The sequence below is a fragment of the Abramis brama genome (genome assembly GCF_963993115.1).
Source record: "Abramis brama genome assembly, chromosome: 23".
In the NCBI taxonomy this organism is placed as follows: domain Eukaryota; kingdom Metazoa; phylum Chordata; class Actinopteri; order Cypriniformes; family Leuciscidae; genus Abramis; species Abramis brama.
The window spans coordinates 27,750,953-27,775,986 of record NC_139985.1 but is presented as its reverse complement, the minus strand read 5'-3'; the positions used below and the strand labels follow the sequence as shown (position 1 = coordinate 27,775,986).

The 25,034-nt window shown below is 42.7% G+C and overlaps 1 protein-coding gene across 2 annotated transcripts in view; it reads right to left on the bottom strand.

The window, feature by feature from the left end:
* itga7 (integrin, alpha 7) overlaps nucleotides 1-25,034 on the bottom strand; it is a 55,948-nt gene that overhangs the window by 7,019 nt on the left and 23,895 nt on the right. For both annotated transcript variants that reach the window (XM_084101214.1, XM_084101213.1), the window contains exons 13-24: nucleotides 21,846-21,989; nucleotides 15,213-15,328; nucleotides 14,473-14,656; nucleotides 10,850-10,924; nucleotides 10,689-10,768; nucleotides 8,327-8,404; nucleotides 8,069-8,171; nucleotides 6,320-6,526; nucleotides 6,123-6,239; nucleotides 5,928-6,041; nucleotides 1,467-1,565; nucleotides 1,270-1,395 (exon numbers count right to left, since the gene is read on the bottom strand). In XM_084101214.1, coding sequence (XP_083957340.1) covers nucleotides 1,270-1,395; nucleotides 1,467-1,565; nucleotides 5,928-6,041; nucleotides 6,123-6,239; nucleotides 6,320-6,526; nucleotides 8,069-8,171; nucleotides 8,327-8,404; nucleotides 10,689-10,768; nucleotides 10,850-10,924; nucleotides 14,473-14,656; nucleotides 15,213-15,328; nucleotides 21,846-21,989 — 1,443 coding nt within the window. The remainder of the gene's footprint in view (nucleotides 1-1,269; nucleotides 1,396-1,466; nucleotides 1,566-5,927; nucleotides 6,042-6,122; nucleotides 6,240-6,319; nucleotides 6,527-8,068; nucleotides 8,172-8,326; nucleotides 8,405-10,688; nucleotides 10,769-10,849; nucleotides 10,925-14,472; nucleotides 14,657-15,212; nucleotides 15,329-21,845; nucleotides 21,990-25,034) is intronic.

The following is a 25,034-nucleotide window of genomic DNA, read 5'->3' as shown; positions in this document are numbered from 1 at the left end:
AATCTTGTTTTTCCGACCTTGGACCTTGTTTATTTTTCGGACCCCATTGGCAGATATATTGCTTATTGTTTTAAAGCAGCCATATTATGCTTTTGGGGATATTCCCTTTCATGCAGTGTGTAATAGAGCCGATTGTGAATGTAAAAGGTCGGCAAAGATCAAAGTGCAGATAAATGGAGTTTTTGTCTCTCAAAATAAAGAAGTGATTCTGAACTGAAACGAGTCGTCAGTAATTCCAGTCTCACTTCCTGCTGAACCTATAGACCTTATGCGCAAGAGAAACGAGGGTGCAGCCATCTTTAGAATATTGTCTTTTAACTTCCATCTTTGCGGTCGCTCTGTATATCTCTATGGCATTGCTGTTCAGGAGTAATTAGCTTTTGAAGTGGATTTACTTAATGTAAAGTTAACGAAAGTTATCATGAGGATTGTAATGTTTAAAGCAGATGTTTTAACAAATGTCAGTCGACCGGGAAGATTTTAAATCCATTCATTCATAAATACGCAAGATCGCTGTGAAAATACAGACCGGAAGACAAAAGACAACGAGCGCAGCGCTGAAAAGGGGCGGGGCTACATACGGTCTATATAGGTTTGTAACTAATTTGCATAATTTGCCAGTCCATGGTCTTGACTGGCTGAACAGCATATCTTTGCCCCACCCTCAATCACTGTAGTTTATCTGAGACTGGAAGAGTTTGGTTCGTGTTGTTCATGTGGAGAAGACGCTGTTTTCTGCTGACAGAGCAAATCCACTTTGATCCAGTAAAAGAGTGATTGCTGTGTATCAAGAGCTGAGGAAGATCCAGAGCTGAATTTCAGATATGATAAAAGGTGTTTGGTTTCCAACATGCACTGTATGTGGTGAACCAATCACAGCAGACTGGGCCATCTGACCAATCAGAGCAGAGCAGCTCTCAGAAAGGCAGAGTTTAGAGAGACTGAATCCCTGATGAACCGTTTCAGACACTGAGAGAAAACAACTGATGCTGCAGTGGAGATTATCAGGAAATCAAAGTGGGTTTTTTTACCTTGAATGCATGTAAACCTGTTGTAGGAGACTCCAAAACAACATTAGGAAGCTTTAAAATAACATAATAGTCACTTCAATTTTTCAGAAAACAAGACTTAGCATCTTTGATGTAAGAATGTTTAGAAATTTTTACTGGAAAAAAAAGCAAAAATACTGAGGGAAAGAAAAAATTATCTTTTGCAGTGTGCAGGTTGTTCAATAAGAGCAGAAGCGTGAGGGTTCAGGTGTACACTCACCTTCCACAGCACACACACGAGCAGCGCGAGGACAATAACTCCGGCCAGGACGGCGATGAGAATGATCCACCACGGGATCGAGTGCTGGTCTGCGAGCCCATGCTCTGGGTAAATCATCACTGACACCTGCACACACACACACACTGATGACACGAACACGCGTGTGTGAGCGTGTGTGAGCGCGTGTGATATCTGACCTGTGTGGCAGCGTCCTTCAGCACTAGATGCCTGATGTCGGATTTAATGGTGATATTGGCTCTGACCAGCAGCTCCACAGCACTGACCGATGAAAACTCCTAATAAACAGGAAAAGTGCACTCACTATGAACCCTGGGCACATTATGGACATCACTGATAATCACTGATGAATTATACGTGTTTGAGGTGTTTACAGTGGCGCCGTTTTCTTGTCTGTAACTGTTTTCATCTTTTAACCCACAGTAAATATTAAAGGGGTCATGACATGGTTTTTGTTTATGTTTTATTATGTTCCCTTAGGTGCAGTTATAGTATTACTATAGGTTTTTGGACAAAAAAACTTTTAAATTTTAGTGATTTATGACCTTTTCCCACCCTGTTTCTCATCCTCTGATTCAAACAGTCTGTTTTGTGGGTGTTTCCCCTTTAAGAGTTCAGTGTTGACGCCCACTGTTATGATTGGCTGACGTCATTGGCTAAAAGTAGTTTTAAGATGAAATACATTACTTACAGTTTGCGGCGTCGTTGGGACCCAGAATAGTCGGCACGGCCTGATCTTTAATGCAAAAGTTTTCTGGCAAAGCCAGCATCATACTGTGATTTGTTCTCAAAACACACTGTAAAACCTAACAGTAATATGCACTAAATACAATTGAGTTCACAGCACTCAAATATTACCGAAACTTGAATGACTGAAACAGAACTCAAACTGAATGAGTTATAGAACATTTCTAGATCCCAGAATGATAATTGTATAATTCAGTGATTAATTAAGTGATGATTGAGCATTAGTGATGAGCACCTGCTGTTAACAAGCAGAATCACTGAAGGAAAGAGAAACACAAGAACTACAACTGACTTCCAGCCACAGCAAAATCAACTGGAGATAAAAGAAGACATTAAATATCTCAAGATCTCAGCAGAGGAGGATTAAACAACTCCACAAACAACATTACAAGCTTCACTTATTACTAAACAGTTTGACTTTATTACTGACATTCGTCTACAGAAGTTCTTATTAGAATCAACAAAGGTTTAGAAGTTGATGATTTGAGCTTCATTTAAGGTCACCATGATGGAGATCAGTGCTTACTTTAGTTGAGCTCTTGACCCTTGACTTTTGCACTTAAGATTTTCTTTGACTGCTGTAATTGAGTGTTTATAAAACATATTTGTTATGGCACAAAAGACAAGGAAAAGTCTGATCGGGTGTTGATGGTGAAGGACTGATGATGACAATCATCATTTAGTGACTTGATTCACTGATTTCATTCAGAGTCTGATCTCTGATTAAAAGGGCAACATATTAGTTTTACTCAAAACTGTGTTTCTACAGCATAAAAGCTAGCCATGTTGTGGCCATCAGATAATATGAAGGATTTTACAAATAGTTGTGCACAAAAAGTTTCACAGAAAAGGTATTGCATTACTAAGACTCACACAGACATCAAGAATCAGCATATGAATCTCAACAATGGTGACCATTAAAAAATTATTCATGCTGTAATGCATGCTGGGTACTAGCAAATTACGAAACTTATCCATGGCTCCCAGCATGCATTGCGGCATAAATCATTTTTTAATGGTCACCATTGTTGAGATTCATATGCTGATTCTTGATTACTGTGTAAGTCAGCATGATACCATAGAGGTTTTTAAAATCTGATTGTCACAACAATGGGCCTTACAGCAGAATCAGTTCTATTATAATGAATAATACAAGTAATACATCACCTGTCTAATCAGAGATTAGGCTCTGGAAAACATCAGAGAATCAAATCACTAAATGATGATTTGTATTATCTTAACACAACCACATGCTCATATTTTCTTTTGGCGTATGTGCCATAACAAATGTGTTTTATAAACACTCAGTTACGGCAGCCAGAGGAAATACTGGTGTTATAAAGTCAAGGGTCAATAGCCCAACTAAAGCAAACACGGATCACTATCATGGTGTCTTTAAATGAAACTCAATAAATCATTATCATCTAACCCTCTGTTCATTCTCAATAACAACTTCTGTAGACACATGACAAAAGTCAAACTGTTTAGTAATAAGTGAAGCTGGTAATGCTGTTTGTGTAGTGGTTTAATCCTCCTCTGCTGAGATCTTTAGAGATTTAAACGTCTTTTATCTTGAGTTGATTTCATCTAAGGCTGTGGCTGGAAGTCAGTTGTAGTTCTTGTGTTTCTCTTTCCTTCATTGATTCTGCTTGTTAACAGCAGGTGTTAATCACTAATGCTCAATAATCACTTAATTAATCACTTGATTTATTGACTGCAATGTATATCTACTTTTAGTAAACACAACTGAAATAAGTTCAGAGTACTCATAACTATTGTTTTTATAAACTTAATTGAATTGAGGCGAGTAGCTTAACTTGTTGGGTTTTACAGTGCAGTCATCCTTGAAACGTAGAGAACACACGCTTAAATTAACACTGCCGTGACTGGGACGTCCTCAAAAAATAAACTGCATCCATTTTCCTTGACGCCTGTATCGTTCGGCAGCGTATTCAAACATTTTGTTTGTCCACAGCCAGGAACAGCACATCTGCGTCATCGCAATCTTCTGTAAACAGACGCACTCGCTGCATGTCAGCTGAACACCTGTGGCGTGACAACGATGCGATGAGGCGAAATGAGGTGTACAGTGCGTGCAGAATTATTAGGCACGTTGATTTTCTGATCATATTTTATTCCCAGGAACATTTTGCCAATTCCAAACCATATTAATCTTCCAGAATCTGACAGTAAGTTTTGGGAGTTCATTTTTAGTCCATCTCTGCAAAACGGACTTCAGGGTAGGAGATGGACTAAAAATAAACTCCCAAAACGTATTAAAACGTATTCTGGAAGATGAATTCTTCAAATAGTGGTAGAAGAGGATGTGGTGCTGGTCCTTCAAGAGTCACTCTCAATCTGTCTGTCTATAAAGCCTATAAAAAAGCAGTCTTCATGTATTTCACTACACTTCAGCTTGTGATTCTTATTAAGTGGGGGTCATTTTTAGGATTCTTCACCTAACCCAAGTCTCTGAGATCCTGACACCTTGCTCTTCTGGAGACTCCAGGTACTGTAGGTTGCAGTTCTGGAAAATGGTGGCGCTGGAGACTAAAGGGTTCCTGATGGTCCACACTTAATTCTTCACCTTAATTCTTCATTCTTTTGCAGTTAACGTGTTTTTTCTTCTCCACCTGTTTTTGTCTGACCCTGCTGACCCAATGAGCATTTCACTGTCCAATGGTCATACCTTAACTGCAATCTCTAGTATTGCATTAGTATTGCATTCTTCTCATGGGGATTTAATAATTTTTGACTTTTCAGTCTTAGTTAAATCTCTTTTTTGGCTTATTTTATCTGTAAAAGAAAACGTGCCTAATAATTATGCATACCTGAATATAAGGCGTTTTTTATTTCCAGCCTTCATGAACAATTATATATCACTTATAAATGATTAAATACAAAATGAATAGTAGTTATTACGATTAATGTGGTTTGGAATTGGTAAAATGTGCCTGGAAAAAAAATATGATCAGAAAATCAACGCCTAATAATTCTGCATGCACTGTAGTTGTCTTGCGCTAGAGGCGGTCATACGCAAACGACTGGTTCGGCACTTCGTACCGTGACGTCACTTCTCACCATGGATCCCCAACGAGCTGTAATTAGAGCTTGATTAAATAAATGCTTCGTTTATAATGGGGAGGACGTCTTAAGCTATGAAACTTGCAGGAAGTTTTAATGGTACAAAGACCTCTTATATACCAAAAGATCAAGGCAAATTTGATTTCTCATGTCATGACCCCTTTAAGAATTCCTTTTGGTGTAAAGGTTCTTGCACACCGAGTCCAAAATTCTCGTCTGAAATTTTCGCATGTTAAAAAATAAATATGCCCTCGTTGTGTGTCAATCACGTTTACACACTGCCTCCGAAACGTCTGTCATAAAACAATTCGGATCTGGTTCAATTTTCTGCGTTTTTCGCATCCGTAGCAAGTATTTTGAGAAGTGTTTTGACAATTCAGAGCCACTGTACGAGCGAACGCCAACATCCAGAACTGTTCAGGATCAACAGGTTCATGGAAATTGGTGGGCTTCTTTTAATATGTGGCTCCAGTGTCGCTAGCAAAGCATCAAACTGAGCCGCCGATATCCTGAAGTAAACTTTGAACTCTCCTTCCTCTACGCAATCTCAGGATTGGATGGACCCAATATTTCCTCTTCTTTCTTTTTAAGAAGAGAGAGGACAACAAAATCATCATTATTTGTATTGTTTTGCCATTTTTTTCGCAATGGATTAATTAATACGCATCAGACTCCGTGTGCAAGGTTTCTGTGCGTGACGAATTTTTAGGATGACCAATACAAAAAAACGCATAAAGAAATTTGAGCTAAAAGTTACTGTCCCACCATATCAAGAGGACAACTGACGTGTAAGAGCGACTGTCTCTCACCTCCATGAAAGTGCTGTTCCACAAGTTTGCTCGGATCCTGATATGGATGGAGTCGGAGAACGTGTCTAGAGGACACCGGAAGAGCAGGCAGCGCGCAGAGCCCAGTAAACAGTCCTGAAACACACCAGCAGCTCAGATCCCAATCCACAGCAGATTGAGGAATGATAGATATGGTGTGCTCTGGTTCATACTCACCAGTGTGAGAGATTTCCTTCTCTCAGACGCAGACACAGCGGGAGTGATTTTGCCGACAGGGTTTTTGGGAGCCACGTCTGCTTCGGTCTCCAGATGCGAGCGTGCCTTTCTGCTGCTCTGTTCACAGATCATGCGTGTAAACGTCTCCTGCATTCACTGATGAGCAGCAGCTTCATATGATGTGTGTTTGCGAGTACCTTGAGGTTTTCAGCCTGTGGCGACTGATGTCTGCCCAGACGCAGAGGGTCGAGCGCAGACTGAGGTTCACAGCGAGTGTGTGGATGTCCGTCGACCTGCAGAGACCTCGGATACAACAGCCACTTCCTGTTGACCAGCTCGTACGGCCACATGATGTTCAGAGACGCCGAGCCGAACGTCTGCAGAGGCTGCCCAGCATTAGACACCTGTTAACACACATCGAGTTAATTCTGTCCTGTTCCTTCCACTTCCACTAGATGATTTGGAGAGAGCAAATGGAGACTTCTAATAATAATAATAATAACTTGTTACATTTATATAACGCTTTTCTGGGTACTCAAAGCACTTTACATGGAAGGGGGAATCTCCTCAACCACCACCAATGTGCAGCTCCACCTGATGATGCGACGGCAGCCATATTGCGCCAGAACGCCCACCACACACACAATACAGTGAAAATACAGCTTTTAATGTTGTTTATATGTCTGTTTGGTGTTTTTAATATTCTTTAAGACAAACCATGTGTAAATTCATAAGTCGACACCATTGCTGAGTATTTTCTCCTTAAAACTGCAGTGAACCAAAGACAGTCTCAAAAACACGCTTTGAAATCGCTGGTGTTTCTGACGTCACAAACTACCTTGTAACCAATCAGATCAACGTGTGATCGTCAACCAGTGGATCTCTGAGCTGAGTGAGTGAGTGGAGGCGGGGCTCATTTGCATACTGATAGAACCACGCATACTAAATGAGGCAAGGGATGAGGCAAGGGTGTCGCGTTACATTCAAGATATTTTTAGGCATGAATACATTTTTTCAAGGAAAAAAAGTTTAAATATGTCATTTTGGTGATCAAAGACGAGTTTTAAGAGATACAATTATTAGCCGCTTTCCGACCAGAGGAACCTTTTCACAGTTCCTAGAACTATTGGCTAAAGTACCCGGATGTCGGCGTGTTCGCACCGCAGGAACTAGGAACGATTTTAGTTCTAGGAACTCCATTTGGAGGAACTAATTTAGGTCCTACTTCAGAGTAGGGTCTAAACCAGCACTATAGGAACTACCCGTGACGTTAGTGTACGCTGATGACCGAACGCACGCGGAACACCAGCACCCGCCATTTTTAAAACAGCTATAATGTAAACACACAGATTATAGCCTATATATTTACTATAACAACATGGAAAACAGTGATAGATGGGTCTCTAAACCTTTATGCTGAAGAGAAAATCCAACGCAACTTTGAGGGGACCAAGTCAAACATGATTATGTTTATCTGCCCAGCTAGCAACACTGGACATCAACCACACGGCATAGGCTAATGACCTTTTTTTCATATACTGTCTACTTTCTATAACAGTTCTATCTAATAACATATTAAACAGTACTGTTAGACAGATCGCTAACTAATAAACACAGAGAATTAGAGCATTGTTTGCTCTGGTGTTCTCAGCGCCGCCAAAATAAAGGTCCGTTGCGCCGTCAAAATAAAAGTCACCATGCTTGCGTCACTCCCTTACCCCTCCTACCAGTTCCTATGGCCACTTGGCCAGTGCGAACGCAAATAGCAAAACCGAGTTTGTGGGAGAGTAGTTCATAGAACTGTTTAGAAGTGGACAGTTCCTATAACTAAGTTCCTGTAACTACTTGGTCGGAAAGCGGCTATTGACTACAGGGGGACTTTAAATCTTTTGAGATATGATAAAGCACCTTCTGAGGAATAAAATCTTCTGATCACATGAACTTACAATAAACTCGTATTCCACTGCGCTGCCGACGTCCTCCAGTGATGTCATGGCACTCTCGCCCATCACGGCTCCGCTGAAGAACATCTGATGAGGACGAGACAGTCTACAGGAGAACAACAAACCACAGTTTAACAGGCGTGAGAACATTTAACATGAAACTTTAGACCCATTTATTGAGATATATCAGCATTCATGAGAAAATAAGCTGCTATTTCAGAAAACACCAAAGATCAGAGATGAAAGTAAGTGAACACACACCCGCTGAGCACCAGAGGAAGCTCGATCACCACTCGCGCGTACGCCGTGACGGGGGCCAAACCCGGCTGTTCACTGATCCTGGGTGGGATTGACACATATGGCATATGTGCATGGCGGAAATCATAACATTTGTTTTGGAACTTTTTACAACAGGGTGAATGAATCTCACAACAATATCCAGGTTACATTTCACCGGGAAGCCATTTTTGTTTTGTGCTGAGCAAAAGTTGTATTCGTTATGCTACAGTGCTAAATGGCCTCCTTTCCAAATAGTAAGTGGTTAGAAGAAAAAAGAACAGTCAAGGGCCAGATTTACTAACAGCAAACCCTCTTTTGGTGTTAAAAAAATACTGTGAGGATTTACTAAAGACGTGCAGTGAAAAATTAGCAATGAATGACAGTTATTTTTGTGGCTGACCGTATAGAGAATGTGAAGATACGTTGCATGCTAGGATGGCGATGCCATCCTGTGAGGATCACTCGCTAATACTAATATTGAAATTGATACCCGGGAGAACAAATGATATGGAGAAAGGGAAAAGAACAAGAGAAGGGACCCTACCCAGACAAACTAAATGCAAAACAACAGTATTTGGACAAATTAAAGACTAATCACATGAGAGGACAACAACTGACAATGAACATGGGAAACACAGGGGTATAGGAACAATCAGGGACTGAAACCAGGAAAAACTACAACAAACTACAAACATGGCAATCGAGACAGGAAGTAACATAAAAGTCCTGACAAGACATGGGGAACATATAAAAAATAATAAAATAAAAAAATAAAAATAAAAAATAGAGTGGCTGCATCTGAAATCACATTTCCCTACTATATAGCGGGCGAAGAAAAGTAGGCTATGTGACAAAAGAATGTCCAAATTCAGCAGTACTCATAAAAGAGCAGGCAACATGTACCCGGATGATCTACTACTTCCGCTGAGATTCTGAAGTGTGCATATGATGAACACTTTACTATCCCATGAGGCCACAGGAGAGGATTTATTAATGACAGTGAAGCGACTGATGCTGGTGGGTCCAATGACATCATGGCGAATGCGTGTATTCAATCTACACACATTCATACTACTGTATATAGAACATACTTTTTTAGCAGTCATGAAGTAATTATTTATTCAAAATAAGTGCCTACTCAAGAGTATGTGATTTCGGACGCAGCCAGTTACTCACGTTCTCTATTGCATCTGCATTTGTAGGAGTTTCCCTTTTAGATGCAAAAATTATGGGCGGAGAGGATTAAAATAAGGCAGCGGCTGTTTACACAACATAAAAATATCTGTAGCCTATTTTCTTTGCAATAAGTGTAAATAGTAGTTAGATACTATTTGCACCTCAGTATTTTACTACATTATAAAACAGTATGCAATAATATCATATTGAGTGTAAATTATATATTTATGAAATAAATGCCGCCTTATTGAGACAATAAATCCCTATAAACACTTTATTATTAAATAATCGTTAGGCACTATAATTGCATTTTTCACATATTTTCTTAATATTTATTGAAAATAAAATGCATTTTTAATGTTATTTTTAATTTGCGCTGCTCTTGGTAGATTGCGTATGCATGTATGTATGTATGTATATATATATATATATATATATATATATCACAAAAAAGTTTTAGGTGTTTTTTTAGGCAATTCAAAAAAGGAATATTACAGAAAACTGCAATGGAAACTGTTTTTTCACATTTACAGGTCACCTGGTGTACGTAACAGTCGATCAAGGCGCGAATGTTTGGACAGAAGACGAGACAGAGTTCTTTATTAAACTTTGCTGGAATACTGGATTCTAAACAACAAAGAAATACCACAATCAAGAGCTTGAAGCAGATATGAGGGAGAAACACCCAGAAACACCTCATTCGTGGCGCTCACAGGTATAAGGGGCTTTCCTTGCCATTAATGCTTGGATAACACACACAAGTCTCCTTCAATTTTTTAGTCGTTTAGTCGTTTCCATGGAGCCATGTGAACAAACGGGTATTGGTTTCATAACATTGTAATCTGTACAGAGGAAAAAAAACTTAATTTAGTACATCGTTGTCGTGTAAACGACCCCTGAATATGGTTTTTAATTATCTGAATTTTTAAAAATCTGTCATGCATTTAATTATAATTTTTTTTATAAAAGTAAAGGTATTTGGAGGGAAATGTGCTGTTGTCACGAAAACGATGTTACAATGCAAAATTAATATGGTTGTAAAATTCAGGGTGAAATATGACCAAGACATTTCTTTGTGAGATTCATCCAACATCATTTGTATGATTTTGTTTTGCTCACAAAAAAATTATTTTTGAAATGGCAGACAGAAATCAGAACTGGAACTCACGTGGACAGTGCGAGATGAACACTCAGTGACGTAGTTTCTATAGTGATCGCAGAAGTGCTCAGAATAAGATAAAATTTTACCTGACATAAAGAATTAAAGGTCAATTTGAGTTTCTCAAAGGTCAGAATTGTGTAAGTGTGTATGCGAGACCGTTACTGTACCGTCGCTTCTCTTTTGAGCGGATTACCAAGTTCACACAGGGCTTGAGAGCCGTTCTGATTGACTTCACACAACACCTTCAAAACAAGACCAGCATTAGGAGACTATAGCTACGCTCAGACTGTCAGTCCAAATCTGGTTTTATGTGCACATCCGATTGAAATCTGATCAGAATAAGCTAATGTGAACACTACAGCAAAACAATCACATGAAATTCGATTTTTACAAATCCGTTTCAAGCTACGTCCATATGTGGCTTGAAATCCTATTCAAATCATATTTCTGGAAATCAGTTTCAGTCTGACTGATCTGATCAGATTTCGCGTGGTTTATGTGACTTTCTCACGGCACGTAAAATTGCGTACCGCATAAACATGCGTAAAGTCGCTGCCGAAACAATGCAGTGCCGGACGAGCAGAAAATGACAATATGACGGAAACATATTTTGAAAACTTTTTAAAACAGGTTTCAAAGTGCAAGTTTTTGAAAACAATTCTGTTAGCCACGTTTCCATTAGGCCTACCCTTCAATTTACACAAAGTGAAATTGAAAATTGAAAATACGCCCAATGGAAACATGTCAATTTCTACCAAAAACCCCCATATATATATATATATATATATATATATATATATATCACAAAAAAGTTTTTACGCTCGCATTGTCGAGACGGCTACACATTTCAATGTTGTAAAATTGAAATAAGACAACATCTCTATTGCAAACCCCTCCATGTTGTGGTTGTTGTTGTTTTTGGCGTATTCCTACCAACGCAGCGTCATTTCCATGAAACCAATGCAGATATGCAGATGTGTCGACTGATTGAGATCACGCTTAGGGAGCCTGTCATCTTCGAGTATTGATCAAACGAGCCAACACACATTGACGTGAGAGATTTGCATCTCACGCTACGCCCCGCAGTGCAGGTATAAACACGGAAGTGGATGCACGCACCACTTGTTTTCGCTGAGGAGCCAAGCGGAGCCCGGAGTCAGCGGTGGTCCAGCAATAGTGGCGACGGGACTACGTCTCCGTTCCCTCCTTGAAGTAACGAGGGTTACATATGTAACCGAGACGTTCCCTTTCAGTCGCTCACGTTCGACGTAGTGGACTGATTGGGATCCCAATTAAAATGCCACTAGTGCTGCCACCTTCCAGTGCCTAGACAAAAGCCTTCTGATCCCCCAGCATTATTGAGGTGGAGACGGGATAAGGCTTAGGCCAGGGAAGTCACTGCTGCTCTGCAAGACCCACTTAGTCAGACTTGGATAACACTGGGAAAGCGTGCCCTTTCGGTGGAAAGGAAGACGCTGCGGAAGCCACATCCTGCCCGTAGGGAGGTAACATGTGGAGGATACACATATGGACTGGGCGAATTATCGGGCAGAACAACATATGGAAGTCACTGAGGTGGCTCCAGCCTATAACGGGGGGAGACTCAACCGATCAGAGACGGCCGAGCAGGCTCTGCCAAGGGAAAGACCGCAGGGAGCCGTACCGTGGAAAAATACACATATGGGATCGCCATAGGAATCACAACATATGGGACCCAGCCTAACACAGGGTTCACAGAGCATACGAGTGGTAGGCCTGGCAACAGACGCTCCGCCACGTCCGTTGCCGAGGGGTGTGGAGGAACTCAACAGGGTTCGGCTAAAGAGGAGCAAGAATGGCGCACATATCCAGTCCATAGGAGGGGAATGGCACAGCAAGCCGACACTTCGAGCGGGGCTTACGGTGTTGGCTGGCTCCAAGAGCACACGGGAAGCTACCGGCTTGACACGTAGGCTATTAAATCGAGTGGGCTTGCAACCCGGGGTGGCATGGTGCATCTTGGGATTGATACACCAAGACGATGGCATCCACTATCCAGTGGGCCAACCTCTGCTTGGAGACAGCCTTTCCCTTCTGCTGGCCTCCATAACAGACGAAGAGCTGATCTGAGGTCCTGAGGCTTTGCGTTCTGTCCACGTACAGGCGCAGAGCGCAGACGGGACAGAGAAAAGCCAGGGCTGGGTCTGCCTCCTCCGGGGGCAGTGCTTGCAGGTTCACCACTTGGAACCTTGGGCACATATCCAGGCACAATTTGTTGACCAAAAATGCGTGCAGGTCCCCTACCCTCTTGATGGAGGCCAAAGCAAGCAGGATAACTGTTTTTAAAGACAGGACTTTTAACTCAGCTGCCTGCAGAGGCTCAAAGGGAGGTCTCTGCAGTGCGGTCAGCACCAGAGATAAGTCCCAAGAGGGTATAGAGGGGGCGCGAGGCATACTTGCGGAGGCCCCGGGGCCAGTTGTGTGCCAGCACTTCCATGCTGAGGGTCCCCTCGGTCAGGGAGTAAAACAACTGGCAATGGGACGAGTCCGGAGAGGCAAACAGATCGATCTGTGCGGCCCCGAAGTGGTCCCAGTTCAGCTGGACCTGGGGGATGGACTCTCCACTCTTTCTGGGCCACAGGATGTCGTGAGAGCTCGTCAGCAGCACAGTTGAGCAGGCCGGGAATATAAGTGGCACGACGCGACCTCAGATGCTTCTGACTCCATAGGAGGAGGTTGCGAGTTGCGACATGCGACGGGAGCATAGACCACCTTGATGGTTGATGTACGTAACAGTCGCAGTGTTGTCCGTACGGACCAGTACATGCTTGCCGAGCAGCACCGTTTTGAGGTGGCTCAGAGCAAGGTGTACTGCTAGCAACTCGAGGCAGTTGATGTACCAATGCAGTTGGGGGCCCGTCCAGATCCCTGCTACTGCATGCCCGTTGTACATGGCCCCCCAGCCGGTGTTGGAGGCATCTGTGGAGACCAAAGCATGCCTGGACACTTGTTCAAGGGGCACTCCGGCCCGGAGAAACGAAGGGTCTGACCACGGGCTGAGGGTTTGGCGGCAGGCCGGGGTGATTGTCACACGGAGCGTGCCGCTGTGCCACGCCCACCTCGGGACTCGGCTGTGAAGCCAGTGCTGAAGCGGTCTCATATTGAGCAAGTGTTTAGATCAGATTCCAATCGCATACACAAATAATCGGATTTGGACTGACAGTGTGAACGTAGCCTATAATAACTACGACTGCATACTAGGAATGTAACAATATATCGTGTCACAATATATCGCAATACAAAAATGCAACAATACCTATCGTGGATGGTAACAGTATATATTGTGGATAGTTCACCCAAAATAAAAATGACTGTGTGAAAAAAAATTCAAGTTTACAGAGTTTTAGTGTCAGTACTACATTAAACTACAACATATAATGTTGAATATAATGTATAATAATGCAATGGTGGAATATTTGTGTGTCCTGATAATGCCAAATGTTACCAGTAAAAAGTCAGTGACAGTGAAAGCATATTCGTCTAAAATAATTCTGTATTTTCAGCTTCAGAATCATGAATATTGTTATTCTGGTGTCTCTATTGTCCTGTGCTTTGGGTTTCCAATCCTATTCATTTACACACACAATGTAACACCAAATTTAGCATTTTACATTTTTTGTTAACCTTTAACCATATGTCTTGGAGTATCGCAATAATATCGTATCATATCATGAGTTCATATCGTGATATGTATCGAATCGTGACATGAGGGTATCGTTACACTCAACACATAAAGCGCCGGATGGAGAACCTGCTGTCCCATGAGTCCAGAGTACGAGAGAGTGTTTGGCAGAGACACCATCAGCTGCGCGGCGTGAGCATCGTCTCCGTCTTCCTGAGGGGTTTCTGGGTTCGACGGCATGTTCGTCACCGTGACCTCGAGCACGACTGACCTCTGATCCGACAGAGAGAACACCGGCACACCAGAGCCGTCTCTAAACGCAGAGGAATTCAAATAATGAGGGCTTCTATGCATTTTTTGGTAACACTTTACAATAAGGTTAATTCGTTACCATTAGTTAACTGCCTTGGTTAACATGAAATAAGAATAAACAATACTTCTACAGCATTATTAATCTTAGTTAATATTAATTTCAACATTTACTAATACGTTATTAAAATCAAAGGTTTAGTTAACATTAGTTAACTCACTGTGAACTAACATGAACAAACAATGAACAGCTGTATTTTTATTAACTATAACATTAACAAAGATGAATAAATACTGTAACAAATGTTTTGCTCATCGTTAGTTCATGTTAGTTAATGCATTAACTAATGTTAACTAATTAACTTTATTGTAAAGTGTTACCTATTTTTTACATTTAACGAGTGAAATGCTTGCACTGGTTAAGGAAAAGTATTTTCACATGTACAGGCAATTAATGAATGAATAGTAGAAACATTTAGGAAACATGTCGACATTTAGGATGAGTCCTTGCACATCTTTATAAATGCTCACATGACTGAGACATCACTTCAGAGACTTACCGCGGTAAAGGAGTGAAGGTGTTTGAAATGGGTGCTTTCGTGCCAAACTGATAGACAAGCTGAAGGTTGCTCTGGCATATTTTATCCTCACCACACCCTTCCCTGACAAAATTAACCTGAGAACAGACAGAAAGCTTGCAGATTCATTTTTAATGTTATACTACTGGTTCCTGATGATTTGAATTCCCATTCGGTTAAAATTAAATAAGGGAAAATAAACAAAATAAACCCTGAAATGAAGCAGAGCTTAAATGAATACATGGGCATGCAATATTGATTTTTTATTGAAATAAACCTTTTATCTAAAGACATATATAAATGTAAACACGTATAAAGTGATATATACTATATAGCAAATCTCAACTGCTTGATTGTTGTAAAATGTAACGTCTCGGGTTACTGGATGTAACCCTGGTTCCCCGAGAGAGGGGAACGAGACGCTGCGTCTAATATAAACGCTACGGGGAATGCCTTCGGCATGCGTTATCTGAAGCCACTATACAACTATTCCAATCTGGATTGGTGCGCGTCATCGTGCGTCATGACGTTGCATGTGACGGTGACCCGGACGCTATATAAGGGTCACAGGAACAAGGAAATGACAGCTTCGAAAAGGTTCAAAGCAGCTGTTCTCAGGGCGCCCCGAAGGTGGGGAGAGGGGACGCAGCGTCTCGTTCCCCTCTCTCGGGGAACCAGGGTTACATCCAGTAACCCGAGACGTTCCCCATCGTTTCGGGGAACTCCCGCTGCGTCTAATATAAACGCTACGGGGAACGAGTACCAGCTAGCCCCCACCGAGAACAGGCGCCCCTGGTGTGAAACATCTGGCACACTCAGAGGCGCTTATAATCTGAGAGAAGAGCTTATAATCCTAAAATACCCTGCAGTGCCGGCAGGAGCCAGGGATCACCTGTCAGCCTGCAACGACAGGATTCATCCAAGAAGCTACAGGATCAATGGAGGTCATGGGACGGTCCCGTGTGCCCACCCTCAGAGCATACGGAGGCCGTATGCACCATAGAGGCTCTGAACGTGGACGAGAGGTCCCGGAAGGGTGCAGAAGTTCCCGTACTGAAGCCAATGGGCAGTAAAGACCGGGATCCCCCTCCCTTTAGCTATCCTGCATAGCCAAGAGTTCCAGAAGGAATTAGAACTAAAGGGATCTGGACCCCCTCAAGGGCCAGACCCAAAGATTCCAATTTCAGGGCGCGGGTGAAATAAAGAGCCCGCCGCCTGAGTCAAAAGGTCTCCCCTAAATGGTAACTGCCATGGGGGGTCTGCCAGGAGACTGACCAGGTCGGAAAACCAAATCCGTGACGGCCAGAACGGAGCCACAAGAATAATATCTACTCCATACCTCCTTACTCTTTCCAGAACTCCAGGGAGCAGAGTCACCGGGGGAAAGGCGTACAGACGTCGCCTCGGCCACGTCTGTACCATAGCATCCAAACCCAAAGGTGCAGGGTGCGAAAGAGAGAACCAGAGCGGGCAATGAGAATTCTCATGAGAAGCGAGTAAGTCCACCTCCGCCTGGCCATATCTCTCCCAAATGAGCTTCACCACCTCAGGGTGAAGTCTCCATTCCCCGGGCCTCGGCCCCTGCCTCGACAGGGTGTCTGCTCCCACATTTTCAACCCCAGGTATATACATGGATCTCACAGAGAGAAATTTGTCCTTAGACCACAGTAATATATGATGGGCTAGCTTGCACAGAGGTCGAGACCTCAAGCCCCCCTGATGGTTGATATAAGAGACCACTGATACATTATCAGACCTAACCAGGACATGATGGCCTCTGAGGTCTGGGAGAAAATGCCTAAAGGTGAAAAACACTGCCATCATCTCGAGGAAATTAATATGCCGAGAAAGATGGCGGTCTTCCCAGACCCCCCGGGTGAAACGGCCCTCCATAACCGCACCCCAGCCTGTGCGGGAAGCGTCCGTGGTCAGAATTTTTCTGTGACCCGAAGTCCCCAACACCTGGCCTTGAGACAGGAACCGTACATCTTTCCAGCTGACTAGAGCACGAAGGCATCTGGACGTAACTCTAATCGTGCGGAAGGGGTTACCTTTTGGGGAAAACCCCCTGGTCCTGAGCCACCACTGTAGGGCCCTCATGTGGAGCAAGCCGAAGGGAATTACGACTGAAGCAGCTGCCATAAGGCCCAAAACTCTTTGAAATCGTTTTACAGTGATGGCCTGACCTAGCCTAATCGTCTTGACCTCAGTTAAGATACTCTCGATACGAGTTTGAGTCAGTTGGACTCGCATGGCTTGCGAATCCCACTCTGTCCCCAGAAATGTTGTTCTTTGCTGGGGAGACAAGGAACTCTTCTTAACATTGAGCCTTAATCCCAAGCACTGAAGATGACGCAAAACAACATCTCGATGTTGGATTGCCAGGCTTTCTGATTCTGCCAGAATTAGCCAATCATCTATATAATTAAGAATGCGAATCCCCTGAAGTCTCAATGGAGCAAGGGCTGCATCCATGCATTTCGTGAACGTGCGAGGAGATAAGGCTAGGCCGAAAGGAAGAACCCTATATTGATAAGCTTTTCCCCCAAAAGCAAATCTAAGGAACTTCCTATGATAAGGAATGATGGAAATATGAAAGTAAGCATCCTTAAGATCTATCGTCACAAACCAGTCCTCGGATCTGATTTGTTGAACGATATTAGGTATAGTAAGCATCTTGAACTTAAATCTCCTCAGAGATCTGTTCAAAACCCTCAGATCTATTATAGGACGAAGTCCACCATCCTTTTTAGGAACGATGAAATACCGGCTATAAAAACCGAGTTCCCTCTCCCGAACAGGGACAACCTCTATCGCCTCCTTTGCTAAAAGGGAATTAACTTCATCCTCCATCACCTGGCTTTGATCAGCAGGAACCAAAGTGTGCAACACCCCCTGAAAATGAGGTGGTTGAATTTTAAATTGGATCCTATAACCTTTCTTAACTATATCCAGAACCCATTTCGATATATTCGGAAGGCCTTTCCAAGCGTCTAAATAATCTGAAAGTGGGATTAGTCTTTCTGGGCTAGTCTCAGGCGATAAAGCAAATTTCACAGTGACCTGAAGCAGTTTACTGGCAGGAAGTAACTGAATCCTTTTCTTTTCAGCAGACCTCAAGAGGGTCGAATGAGACAGGGTTTTTGATAATGCCGTACATTCGTTAGAAATGGGTGTAACCAGAGTCGGGTTACATCGATTTCCTGAGGGCTCCGTGGAGCGAAGTTTTAAAAATGTCACACAGAGGGGGACACCCTCTGAGGCCTGCGGATCCCGTCATGGCCTCTTGGCCGAAGCCTTCCTGCCCTGAATGACGGTCCTCAGATCCGCCTTCTGAGCCGGGGCTTTCGACCGAGCGAGTTGCCTCCGGAACCAGGCCTTTTGCGGGGGTATCCGGGAGGCAACACTCTCTTTCTGCTGTTGGAGATGTGAGGAGCTAGAGGCGGCGCCCTCACAAGACTGCCCCCTGGCGGCAGGCTCGCGAGGTTTGGGATGACGGCGGGGAATCAGCTGTTTAAATGCGGCTGACTGCCTCCTCGTCTCCTGAAACCTCTCGACGACGTTATTAACGCCGTCGCCGAAGAGGCCACGAGGAGAGAGGGGGGCATCGAGCAGACAAGCCCTGTCCTTGTCGCCGATACCCGCTAGCGTCAGCCACAGGTGCCTCTCCGTAGCCACCAGTGCTGCCATAGAGCGACCGATAGCGCGGGCCGTCTCCTTGGTGGCACGGAGAGACACGTCTACCGTACGACGTAATTCTCGAATATCGTCGTAGGAGACTTCCCCACTCTCATCCACTTCTTTCAGCAGGTCGGCCTGGTACGCCTGAAGCAGCCCCATAGTGTGCAGGCAGCCACCAGGCCGATCCGCCGCCATATATGCTTTCCCCACCAAAGCTGATGTAGTACGGCATGGCTTGGTGGGGAGCGCCGGAGCCTGCAGGGATGACGCCGCGTCGGGAGAGAGATGAGAGGCGAAAGTCTCCTCTACCCGCGGCATCGTCCCATAACCCATCTCCCTCGCTCCCATTATATCAGAATATATATGCGTGTTGGGACCGGAAACACGGGAGGAGAAGGGTTTATTCCATGTTCTCGACACCTCGGTGTGGAGATCATGAAAAAATGGCAGGCTACGGCGTGGAGGTTGTGACCGGGTTTGCAGGAAACGTTCATCCAGCTTACTTTTAACAGCCGTTTCCTGCACCTGCGGTGGCCACTCAATATTTAACTTTGCCACCGCTCTGGTCACAACCTCCAGCAGCTCCTCGAAAGCAGGGGAATGGGATGGCGGTGTCACACATTCCTCTGCCTCGACACTCACAATATCTAACTCCTCGGAGCTAGATAAGTGAAGCATCGGGTCCCTTTCAGGGACGGGAGAAGCCGCAGCGCGGGCTCCCGAACCCTGAGCGGGACAAATGGATTCAGCATTGGAATGTTGAGAAAGGACCTCGGTCGTCTCAACATCCATTGCTAAATCCTTCTGTGATCCCCATGAATGCATTCGCCGCTCTGCCTCAGCAGACGCGGGTCCTGATCCACGGGGAGCACGTGGTTCGCCTGACTCTTTATCGAATAGAGCCAGGCGGGAGCGGAGCTTTCTCAGGGGCAATTTTTCACAATGCTCACAGGCAGCACCCTCGAGTGCTGCCTGAGCATGCTCCATTCCCAAACAAACCACACAAAGAGCGTGAGTATCCCCCTCGCACAAAAAGCGTGGGCAAGGAGGTACACATTTCTGAAAACTCTTTTCCGCCATAATATATACTCTTTTCAAAGATAAACAACACCAAATAGAACAAACAGTGACACAGAACGCTGCTGAAGAACAGAAGCTGTCATTTCCTTGTTCCTGTGACCCTTATATAGCGTCCGGGTCACCGTCACATGCAACGTCATGACGCACGATGACGCGCACCAATCCAGATTGGAATAGTTGTATAGTGGCTTCAGATAACGCATGCCGAAGGCATTCCCCGTAGCGTTTATATTAGACGCAGCGGGAGTTCCCCGAAACGATGGGGAACTATATTATCGCACAGCTCAAATGTGACTATAAGGCATAAAGATATTAAGATATTTTAAAGTCCCCCTGTGGTAAAAATTTGGTTTTTAATGTTGTTTATATGTCTATGTGGTGTTTTTAATATGTTTTAAGACAAACCATGTGTAAATTCATAAGTCGACACCATTGCTGAGTGTTTTCTCCTTAAAACTGCAGTGAACCAAAGACAGTCTCAAAAACACGGTTTCTGACGTCACAAACTACCTTGTAACCAATCAGATCAACGTGTGATCGTCAACGAGTGGATCTCTGAGCTGAGTGAGTGAGTGGAGGCGGGGCTCATTTGCATATTCATAGAACCATGCATACTAAATGAGGCAAGGGTGTCGATGCATTCAAGATATTTTAAGGCATGAAGAATTTTTTTTCCAAGTAAAAAACTTTTAAATATGTAATTTTGCTGATCAAAATCAATTATTGACTACATGGGGGATTTTAAAACATTAACATCATGATTTTCTATAAAGCTGCTTTGAAACAATATGTATTGTGAAAAGCACTATACAAATAAATTTGACTTGTCTTTGACTAGATCTAAATATGATGCCACTTTTCACAATTTGTGAAATGACAGCCATTATCATTATTAACCATCTTGTGCTGTTCGGTCATTTTTAACCGAAACATTTTATGTTTTGTTTTTTTGTTTTACTTCATCTGAATGGTACAGAAATTGGTAAAGGTTTTGGCATTTGCTGTGTGAACACAAAAAAAAAATTATGGACATGATTTGAAAAGGTTAAATGATCCTCAAAACACAGTCACACTTGTGCTCCTCACGGTCAACAATGAGCGCATTGGAAATGAATGGGAGGCGTATTTCATCTAGTGGAAACGTTTGTTACTGCGGTCAAACAAAATCTGACTGAAAGCTCATTTCTTGAGATATCAACCTCAAGCTCAGAACACAACTTGTTTAGATTTATGGCTTTGATTTTCTCACAGTTTTAGAGTAAAACGTGTTTTGGAAAATATATATTTCATATACAAATTGAAAATGGTATTTTTGTGCAATTTTCATAACAATAAATATAAAATTTTAGTTCACTTTTTTTTTAACTTTTCATGTCAGCAATAATCTTCCAAGTGCCATCTTTAAAAAGAGACTAAACTTCAGTCTGTGCTCTAAAGCATTCAATATTTATGACAGTTTAAGTTTTCAGATCCATGATCAAAAAGTGAATAAATGTATTATAACTACTGCATAAATATAATTTAAATTTAATTTAAATTTAATGCATAAAATCCCCTAAAAATACAATTATTAAATAAAAAAATATTATCAAACTAAAATATAGTACAATCATTTCATTGAAATGATAATCAAAAAAGATTTCGGTCATTTATGACCAACACATGAACAGAGGGTTAAATGTGCAACCCTACACAGAGTGATACGAGACATCTCTTTCTTGAGACAAATGCACTGTCTAGAGTCATTATACACAAACATCTGAACACAGAATGCAGTGATTGAACAATCACAACCAAAATCAGTAGACACAGCACATCAGAAAGGGCGGATCATGTGAAGTGCATGTGTTGTACCTCAGAGTAGAGTGTGTTGGAGGGGCTGGGGCTCAGGACAGGGCTCAGCTGGTGTCTATGACCCGTGTGATGGCCGTGTCTGCTTCCCCGGATAGTGTGTGTGATCGCCAGAGACACGGGCCGCAGCTTGTCCAGAATGTTTTCCTGGTGAAACGAGAACAGAAGAGTTTATATAGCCTGATATTAACACGCGTCTCCTCTGACCACTTCATTGAGACCCTCCTTTCATATTATGAATATTTCGATCGCAATGAGTTTGTGTTTTGGTGCAAAGTTTGAATCCCCTGTTTTATGTTCAAGGTGTTGATTTTTCACAACATATGGATTTTTCCATAACGGGCAGAATTCAATAGCTGTCTCTCATTTGAAAAGTAACAGTAAACAAATTACAGTACAAAATTACAGTAATTTATGCCTCACAAAGAATAACTTTTCTGAAATGAGATATTCTCAGTGACGTATATGGCTGACAAATGCGACCTCTGGAGCAGAACATGTGAGATATTATATAAGTCATGGCCTAATGGTTAGAGACTGGTAACCCGAAGGCTGCGGGTTCAATTCTCAATGCCGGGGAGTGAAATTTTCAGTGTGTGTTTGTTCACTATTCCTAATGTGTGTGCACTAACTTGGATAGTTAAATGCAGAGGACATATTCAGAGTATGGGTTACCATACTTGGCCTTTACATCACGTTATATATTTCCTCCGGAGCGCTGAGCCGCTCGCTCAACCCAGAATGCCCTTTGTGAATATGGGAAATAAGCAATATGTCTAAGATTATGGAGTTCAAATATTGTTGCTGCGAACCTTATACAGTGAGGAAAATAAGTATTTGAACACCCTGCTATTTTGCAAGTTCTCCCACTTGGAAATCATGGAGGGGTCTGAAATTGTCATCGTAGGTGCATGTCCACTGTGAGAGACATAATCTAAAAAAAATAATCCAGAAATCACAATATATGATTTTTTAACTATTTATTTGTATGATACAGCTGCAAATAAGTATTTGAACACCTGTCTATCAGCTAGAATTCTAACCCTCAAAGACCTGTTAGTCTGCCTTTAAAATGTCCACCTCCACTCCATTTATTATCCTAAATTAGATGCACCTGTTTGAGGTCGTTAGCTGCATAAAGACACCTGTCCACCCCATACAATCAGTAAGAATCCAACTACTAACATGACCAAGACCAAAGAGCTGTCCAAAGACACTAGAGACAAAATTGTACACCTCCACAAGGCTGGAAAGGGCTACGGGGAAATTGCCAAGCAGCTTGGTGAAAAAAGGTCCACTGTTGGAGCAATCATTAGAAAATGGAAGAAGCTAAACATGACTGTCAATCTCCCTCGGACTGGGGCTCCATGCAAGATCTCACCTCGTGGGGTCTCAATGATCCTAAGAAAGGTGAGAAATCAGCCCAGAACTACACGGGAGGAGCTGGTCAATGACCTGAAAAGAGCTGGGACCACCGTTTCCAAGGTTACTGTTGGTAATACACTAAGACGTCATGGTTTGAAATGATCCAGAGGAGTCATGGGAGAAAGTCATGTGGTCAGATGAGACCAAAATAGAACTTTTTGGTCATAATTCCACTAAACGTGTTTGGAGGAAGAAGAACGATGAGTACCATCCCAAGAACACCATCCCTACTGTGAAGCATGGGGGTGGTAGCATCATGCTTTGGGGGGTTTTTTTCTGCACATGGGACAGGGCGACTGCACTGTATTAAGGAGAGGATGACCGGGGTCATGTATTGCGAGATTTTGGGGAACAACCTCCTTCCCTCAGTTAGAGCATTGAAGATGGGTCGAGGCTGGGTCTTCCAACATGACAATGACCCGAAGCACACAGCCAGGATAACCAAGGAGTGGCTCTGTAAGAAGCATATCAAGGTTCTGGCGTGGCCTAGCCAGTCTCCAGACCTAAACCCAATAGAGAATCTTTGGAGGGAACTCAAACTCCGTGTTTCTCAGCGACAGCCCAGAAACCTGACTGATCTAGAGAAGATCTGTGTGGAAGAGTGGGCCAAAATCCCTCCTGCAGTGTGTGCAAACCTGGTGAAAAACTACAGGAAACGTTTGACCTCTGTAATTGCAAACAAAGGCTACTGTACCAAATATTAACATTGATTTTCTCAGGTGTTCAAATACTTATTTGCAGCTGTATCATACAAATAAATAGTTAAAAAATCATACATTGTGATTTCTGGATTTTTTTTTTTAGATTATGTCTCTCACAGTGGACATGCACCTACGATGACAATTTCAGACCCCTCCATGATTTCTAAGTGGGAGAACTTGCAAAATAGCAGGGTGTTCAAATACTTATTTTCCTCACTGTACATAAATGCACAGTAAACATCAAATATAAGACAAAGGAGGAGAAGAAATTTAAAGGGAGTGTGGAGGAAGATTGTCACAGTGAAGCTCTTTTTCATTCTTTGCTTCTAAGGGGTAAAAAGAAGTTGTAAAAACCTTCGCAGTGGTATTTTTAACGAACATTTCAACACTGGTCACGCTGATGAGAGCGCTGTTTAGATGAATATGTGCTGCACACTTTCCTCTCAATAACAAAATAAACATGCAACAAAAATAACAGCGGTGAGAAAACAGCAGTGAAGAAAGCATTGGATCATAGCGAGGTGGAAATGTTTGTTGCACGAGTTCTGCAATTCAGCACTATCCAGTCCAGTCATGTGGGCCAACTGTAATTGAGACATTTATCAAGAAATTAATAACAAACAGAAAGACCGAAAGAAAGCCTGAGGAAATGAGACACAGCTAAAGTTGTCCGGGATGCTTTCAGAATGCAAATATGCATTTCCGCAACAAATGCCATGTGTTCACGTTTTTAAATTCCTCATTATGTGGTTTCAGTCGCTATGTTTTCATCCACCCATTTTTATTTTTAACATTTAGTGAAAAAAAACAGTGGATGGATGTGCATAAATTCTAAAAATGTGCATAAAAACATCTGCGCATAATAGAGGCACATCATTTTTTTAACTGTTAAGAAGACATGCAACGGAAACACGTTTACATGAAAAACATGATTTTGTCTCAGATGATGTGATTAGATAACTGGACAAACCAGTGGACCAATCGCATCGCACCGCATCTCAAATGTTGGTTTTAAAGCGTCTGACATGTGTCAGGTTTGGCATAGACGAAGCAGACAGAATGGTAA